This window comes from Lipotes vexillifer, unplaced genomic scaffold, assembly GCF_000442215.2.
Source record: "Lipotes vexillifer unplaced genomic scaffold, Lipotes_vexillifer_v1.1 scaffold233, whole genome shotgun sequence".
In the NCBI taxonomy this organism is placed as follows: domain Eukaryota; kingdom Metazoa; phylum Chordata; class Mammalia; order Artiodactyla; family Lipotidae; genus Lipotes; species Lipotes vexillifer.
The window spans coordinates 92,675-100,776 of NW_006790915.1; the positions used below are offsets into that span (position 1 = coordinate 92,675).

The following is an 8,102-nucleotide window of genomic DNA, read 5'->3' on the forward strand; positions in this document are numbered from 1 at the left end:
AGGCAAATCAAAACTATGAGATATCATCTCACACCAGTCAGAATGGCCATCATCAAAAAATCTAGCAACAATAAATGCTGGAGAGGGTGTGGAGAAAAGGGAACCCTCTTGCACTGTTGGTGGGAATGTAAATTGTTACAGCCACTATGGAAAACAGTATGGAGGTTCCTTAAAGAACTAAAAATAGAACTACCATACAACCTAGCAATCCCACTACTGGGCATATACCCTGAGAAAACCATAATTCAAAAAGAGTCGTGTACCACAATGTTCATTGCAGCTCTATTTACAATAGCCAGGACGTGGAAGCAACTTAAGTGTCCACTGACAGATGAATGTATAAAGAAGATGTGGCACATATATACAGTGGAATATTACTCAGCCATAAAAAGAAAAGAAATTGAGTTATTTGTAGTGAGGTGGATGGACCTAGAGTCTGTCATACAGAGTGAAGTAAGTCAGAAAGAGAAAAATAAATACTGTATGCTAACACATATGTATGCAATCTGAAAAACAAAACAAAACAAAACAAAACAAAACAAAAATAAAAAACTGGTCATGAAGAACCTCGGGGCAAGATGGGAGTAAAGACGCAGACCTACTAGAGAATGGATTTGAGGACCCGGGGAGGGGAAAGGGTAAGTTGGGACAAAGTGAGAGAGTGGCATGAACATATATACACTACCAAATGTAAAATAGATAGCTAGTGGGAAGCAGCCACATAGCACAGGGAGATGGGTGTCTTTCATACCAGTTTTATAGTCATCCTTGAGGGCAAACACCTAGCTGATAAGTTGGAGTAAGAAAAACATACAGCATACTTTCCTAATAACTAAACTGTCAGTGAAAAGGATGTTCTAGTAAAGGCTAGGTACAGTTAGTATTTTGCTGTGGAAATTAGAAAACTGGGCAGTGTATTCATGTGAACACATTCTTAAGAATGACTGTATTTTTACAATCATTGAGGACTAATAAACCCAGGTTATGTTTTTTTTTACCCAGAATGTATTTAAGCAAATTTAATGTGTTCAAAATCTGTTAATTGGTTGATTTCTTCTTTTATTTTAAAACAAGGAGCGAAGATACAATAAGTGAGTATGAGAAATACCTGCCTTTTTAGACATTGTGAAAAGTTAATGGCTCCTTAATGGAAAAAAAAAAAATTGGTCCTAAATGGCGGAGGGGAGGGGGAAAGATTATACAACATTCTGGCTCTGAAATCATCTTGGAACACGTGTGTTCTCTTTTTGTCTTTTGAATACTCTGAGTAGTCACGGGAGCCTCTAAACATATCCAGTGGTCCAGGAAAGAGGATGCACTGTTAACATGTAAAAATAAAACACTTGCTCCCATCTGAGTGAATCTTTCCAGTAAGATGTATTAATAAAATAACCCTGGGACTTCCTTGGTGGTCCAGTGGTTAAGACTTTACCTTCCAGCGCAGAGGGTGCAGGTTTGATCTCTGGTCGAGAAGATAATATCCCACGTGCCTTGTGGCCCAAAACCCCAAAAATATAAAACAGAAGCAATATTGTAACAAATTCAATGAAGACTTTAAAAAAAAATGGTCCACATCAAAAGAATCTTTAAAAATAAATAATTAATTAATTAACCCCACCAGAAAATGTTACAGGGGAGAGAAACTAAAAGGCAACATTTAAACACAACCAGAAACATAATTTCCTTGCAGAAGAGGTGCAAATGACATTCATAAAAGTTGGGAAATGATGATTAATTTGTTAATGTAAGTGCTACATCATTAAAATGAAAATTTAAAATTGGCCTAACCTAATTCATTCAATGAAGAAGTTATTTTCTCCAGAAAAGTCTTACTTTTCTGTGTTGTCCACTTGTTCTGTTTAAACTGATGGGAATCGAGGTTCAAAACATTTTGATAACCTCTCTATGTTTTGATAGTTTCCTAAATCATGATTTTCAACAGAATTTTTTAAAACTACATTTTCCAGCCTTTTTTTGCCACTAGAGTTCAGAAAGCTAACTTGAGACATGGATTCACATGGGTTACATGAGAAAAGATAAGGCACAGGCATCATTTGCTGATGTGGGTGTCAACAGAGGAGGGAGGTTCTGAGGTCATTGTGGGAGCAGCTCCTGTTTGTGGCTGAAGAAGCATGACCTGGGGGTCAGTAGCCAGTTTTGAGATGTAGCTACAAGAATTCTTTCTGACAGTCCAACCTGGGGTCTGTTCTCCTTTGGTTTTTCAATGGTCTGTGAACTTTCTAGTATCTTTGAAAACTTCCTTCCTTTTTCACTCAAGTAGAGTAGATTCTATTACCTACACTTAAGAATTCTGATGATACACTATTAAAAATAAATTAAGCCCAGTAATTTCAGAAAATAGGTTCTTATTCATTCATGAAAAGGGTAATTTTACACACTCAATTTCCAGTCTATGAGGTTTGCATCTGATATGTTCTGGGAAAATAGCTGATTGAGGAATGCAAGAAGATTTTTATACTAAGGAAAAAGATGAAGGATTTTGCGGGGGGATTTTATTTTAGAAGTTACCATCTGTAAAAGCCCATAATAAAGCAAATGTATGCTGCAGGAATACTTAGTTGTTAAAAGACCAGGGGAGTTATCCAAACATTATATAAAGTTTATACATACTTTAGTCAGTGAGGCTCCCTTTTTAAAAGAATAATACAATGAACAGATATAAACTAAATGATTAAATGTGCATATCTAGAGCTTCCCTGGTGGCACAGTGGTTAAGAATCTGCCTGCCAATGCAGGAGACATGGGTTCGAGCCCTGGTCCAGGAAGATCCCACATGCCGCGGAGCAACTAAGCCCGTGCGCCACAACTATTGAAGCCCACGTGCCTAGAGCCCGTGCTCCACAAGAGAAGCCACCGCAATGAGAAGCCCGCGCACCGCAACGAAGAGTAGCCCCCGTTCACTGCAACTAAGGAAAGCCCACATGCAGCAACGAAGACCTAACATGGCCAAAAATAAATAAATAAATAAAAATTTAAAATCTTCATATCTACAACAGAATAGTCACATGGTATGTGCATAAAGTCTTCATAACATGTGCAAGCACTTTAACATTAACAACCTGGAATATGTTATTGGTAGAAACATGTAAATGGGATTTAAAGAGATTTATTGCTATTTAAGATGTATACAATGCACAATAACACCCCAGTTTTATTTCAGGCTTTGTGACTTAAAAGAGGAGCTAGTTCTAGTGAAGACTCTTATCAACTGTGAGAGGAAAATTTTGAAACATAATTGCTTCTTTCAAATGTGTAACCCAAGTTATGAAAGCTTAAAACTACGAGGGCCTAGTCGAGATGCTGCATAAGTGTTATGGTTCCTATATGAAAACCTGAAATCTTACAAATCGATTTAAAAAGAATTATAAGCACCTCAGATGGCAAGTCACTTCCAAATGGAGCAGAATAAACACATTATATTAACCTCTTGGAAGATGATGGGGAACACAATCAGGCTTCTGAGAACTCAGCTTTGAAACCTTTGAAAGTCAAAGGCAGATCACATAGACTGTTTGGAAGGGGATCAGAACTTGGTTATTTTAATCAGGTCTTTCAGGGTTCATGGAGTTAATCATTTCAAATGTTATTAAATTATTCCCCGCCCTCCGCCAGGGGAGAGGAGATACCGAGTGAGTTTGAGAAAGACTGAAGTCTCCCCAGAAGAGGGCAGCATCACATAAGGGGCCAAAGGAGACAGCAGCTAGGACAGCACTGGCATTCAGGGTGGTTGACAGGGATGAGAAAAAAGACATCCAGAGAGCAGCTTCCCTGGAGTGTTAGAAATGCAAACAGGAAAATTATCAGAGAGAGATTGGCGCAGTTCAAATAAACATTTCATTTAAGAAGTTTGTAGGGGGACTTCCCTGGTGGCACAGTGGTTAAGAATCTGCCTGCCAATGCAGGGGACACGGGTTCGAGCCCTGGTCCAGGAAGATCCCACATGCCGTGGAGCAGCTAAGCCCGTGCCACAACTACTGACCCTGCGCTCTAGAGCCCGCAAGCCACAACTACTGAGCACACGTGCCACAACTACTGAAGCCTGTGTGCCTAGAGCCTGTGCTCCACAACAAGAGAAGCCACTGCAGTGAGAAGCCCGTGCACCGCAAAGAAGAGTAGTCCCCGCTCGCCGCAACTAGAGAAAGTCTGCACGTAGCAACGAAGAGTCAATGCAGCCAAAAATAAACAAATAAATTTATTTTTTAAAAAAAGTTTATAGGCGAATAGATAACAGACAAATGTGATCTCTGTGATGACTATTTTTTGAAGTGAGAATCTGCAAATACTTTGTGATCTGTTCAATGCAAGGACACTTATGGGCAGGACAGGATGACATATTTAGAATGGGCATTGTTCTGGAAAATTCCAGACTTATGACCTCCTAGAATACAAGAATGCAACTTGGGGCTTTAGTTCTTTGTTCAGGCCCGCAACTCCCCCTCAAGGGAGGAGTTCTGGGATGACAGATAGTGGAGAAATGCTTGGTCCTGGAAGAGAACAGATCCCTGGAGCTGATGGAAGATTCTGAGAGGAAAGAAATGAGGAAAAAGATGTTATTAGAAAAGATAGGAGATGGGAACAGTAGGCGAGCTGGAGTGGGGTAGAACGAAGAGGAGAGACAGAAGAGGGATGCCCATTTTGGCTGGGCAGATTGACAAGACTCACTGATGCAGGTATGGACCAAAGGATAGGATAATGAGCGATTTTTCTTTTCCTTTGTGCTTGTCTGTGATTTCAATGTTCCTGCACTGAGCACTACCAAAATTAGGGGGGAAATCCAAATAATCCATGTTATCTTTGTAACCATATCAAGGACAGAAGACAGATACCTTCTGTCCTGGGTTGCCAGTCTAGTCCATCACCACTTGGATCTCCTTTTTCACTAATCAATATGGAATGAGTGCAGACATCATCTTGGTCAAACTCCTGAAATATCATAAAATAGAAACTCAGTTGTTCAACGTAGTACTTGGTTGGCAGAGTGGATGTTGATTTTTTTTCTAGGCTAGAGTTTCACACTGTGGATTCCTTTTAAATCGGATAAAGCATTTAGGACTAAAAAAATGGGAAAGTATTCGCCTCCAGAGCACCAGGCTCAGACAGACATGGACGTGATTAACTGCATAATCAAAAATGAAGATCAAAGCTGAAATCACTGAGACACATAGAAATTCAATATTTTATACTTTATCATGTCCGTGTCCAGGCTGTTAAACTGCTACAAATTCCATCTGGGTGGGTAACTGGAAAGAATCCTTTGGCCATAGTCCGTGAACAACCCCAAAGGAACATGATCTTTTCCATAATGCCTCCCTGGGGCATCATTTGTAAATGATGAGGGTAGAAATCCCTGCCCCATATGGAAGCTGCAGATATAACCTTAGACTGAAAGGAGGCAGCAAAGCTGATTAAAGTTTTCACTATGACAGCTTTTTGATCTAATTGTGGTATGCAACCTCTAAAGCTTTCCTTTTACCCTCTAGAAAATAATCATTATGCTGAAAAACACGGTTGAGAGACAGCTTGATTTATAAAAAGTACTCCTAACTCTCTAAAGAAGAAATGTTTTCTATTAGAATTCATTCTTGTTGATAGTTTCCTTCATTAGAAGTTGTTGCTGGTTTTTCCCTTTTTAATGTCTAGAACAGTGATAGATGCAAGTAGTAGTTAAAATATCCCATCACAACCTGGATGTTACAAGTGGCTCTCTGGCTTCTGTGATCTGGTTGAACCGCCTACTTAAGGAGACTGTTGGATAAAAAGCCTTTGCCCTAAATGCAGATGCCTGTTGAACAAGCAGGTAGCCTTTATCACCAAACAACATCTGATATTTCATTCACTAATTCCCAAGAGAGCTTGGGAATCTTTTCTTTTTGCTTTGTTCATTTTAATTATCACAGAAAAAAATAAAAATAAAACCCTGCATTTATACTGCCATGAAAATATTTTAGGTGTTCAATTGTAATAACTTAGCAGTACATGATTTTTAAGATTTTTTTTTGATGTGGACCATTTTAAAAGTCTTTATTGAATTTTTTCTAATCTTTATTAGAGTATAATTGCTTTATAATGTGTTAATTTCTGCTGTGCACCAAAGTGAATAGTTATATGTATACATATATCCCCATATCCCCTCCCTCTTGAACCTCCCTCCCACCCTCCCTATCCCACCCCTCTCAACTGCTCAGTTCCTTCATTAGCTGGTCCTTCAAGAAAAGTTGGAAGACACAGAGTGTGGGCACACCTACCTACGAAACCCATAATGACGACTAGCATTTACACATAAAGTGCCAGACACTGTTGCACCTTTCACATATTAATTAATTTAATCCTCACAACAACTCTAGAGGTAGGAACTATTATTCTCTTTTGTATGTGAGGTCCAGAGAAGTTAAGTAACTTACCCAAGGTCACATAGCTACCCTATGGTAGAGCCAGGATTCACACTCAGACTCTGTAGTCTGGTTACAGAGGTCTTAACCACTCTGCTTTCTTGTTACCATGAAAAACTTGAAACAGAGTCTCAACCAGAACCAGAAAGAAAGGAATCAGTAACAGTGAGCAAAATTAAAAGAAAGAATACTCAAACCTGATTTATAGGTTTTGCACAGGAAAAGATAAAATAAAAGATGTGTGATGCCTACAATCTCCTGACAAAAATTTCTTCCATAGAATAAACTGAAAAACCATGTGTCACAAACAAAAAGGATGTAGGGAATAATGTCTACTTTGAAGGTTATCATGGAAATGAAGACAAAAGCAGAAACAGCTCAGAATTTTCTAATTTCTTTTAGAATACTAAATATGAATGACTTTAAGGAGTGCTTGGGTGCTACAAGGAGGAAAATTAAAATAATGACACTCAGTTGTGAGTGAAGGAGAGAAAATGTTAGAATAGCACATCCCAAACATAAATGGAGTTCATAAACCATTGACAGTGATGCAGGAGGTGACAACAGACTAGATAGAGGGCATAGCATTCTAATCTGTAAACAACAGAATGCCAACCACACAGAAAAGAGGCATAGAAATCATACGTAATTAAATTTAGAAAGACGATTCTCCTTAGATGAAAAAAGATTGGGAGCGGGTATAAAGAGCCTCTCAGGAGCAATCCTACAAGCAAGGCAGCTGCTTATATTTGTAAACTATAAAAACCTATTACAGACAACCCAAAAGAAAAGCAAGCTTTCATTCAAAGGAAAGAAGTGAAGAGTGACCTTGGGTTTTGCAATTTAAGCGCTAGAGAAGGCACTGAGAAGAAGAGGCAAATTCAATAGTGAGAGTCTATTTCTCCTTCAGAAATGAGTTCAGTTATTTCAACCATAATAAGAAAAATAGAGAGTGAAAGTTCAGAAAATGTTTTGCACGAAAAAATATACTAATATGAAAGGATTTTTAGTCTTTTTAAGAAAGAAAGTTCCTAACTATACCACAAAAAAAATGAAAAGTAAATGAGTTTTTGTTTATCAATTTCTGATGCATGACACACATTTTAAAGATTGGTTTCTAGGTATTTTATTCCAATTACTATGTAATATTAGTAATCAAAAACAATACAACCTTCAATGTTGTGACAAGGCCTACTACACAGCAAGGTTTCTAAGCCTCGCTGCTACTGACATTTGGGGCTGGGTGATTCTTTGCTGTGGAAAGCCTGCCCTGCGCACTGTAGGATGTTTAACAGCATCCCTGACCTCTACCCACTGGATGCCAGCAGCACTTCTGCCCCGGTTGTGACACCAAAAATGTCTCTAAGCCTTGCTAACTGCTTCCTGAGGGGTAAAATCACCCCCTTTTGACAACCACTGTACTAAAGCAGCTTTGGTGAGAAGCAGGCTAACCTCTTTAGAAAAGTTACAAATGCACAATAGTAAAATATTCAAATAGTATTAAAAATAAATGTTTCCATTCTACCTCATCCCATTCCATGCCCCAGAGGAGTTGGGATTTAACCACTTCTGTATTTTAATTTTTAATTAGTTTTCATTTTTATCTAACTTATACATTTTTTAAAAGTCAAATAATGGTTAAAAACAAAAACTTATAACAAAAAAGGTCATCAGTTACCTTCCCCACTCTTT

At 38.4% G+C, this 8,102-nt stretch overlaps 1 protein-coding gene across 1 annotated transcript in view; it reads right to left on the minus strand.

Moving 5' to 3' along the window:
• MAP3K19 (mitogen-activated protein kinase kinase kinase 19) overlaps positions 1-8,102 on the minus strand; it is a 37,725-nt gene that overhangs the window by 22,460 nt on the left and 7,163 nt on the right. The window contains 1 exon segment of the mRNA XM_007464005.1: positions 4,848-4,944. Within this exon segment, the coding sequence (XP_007464067.1) occupies positions 4,848-4,944 (97 nt within the window).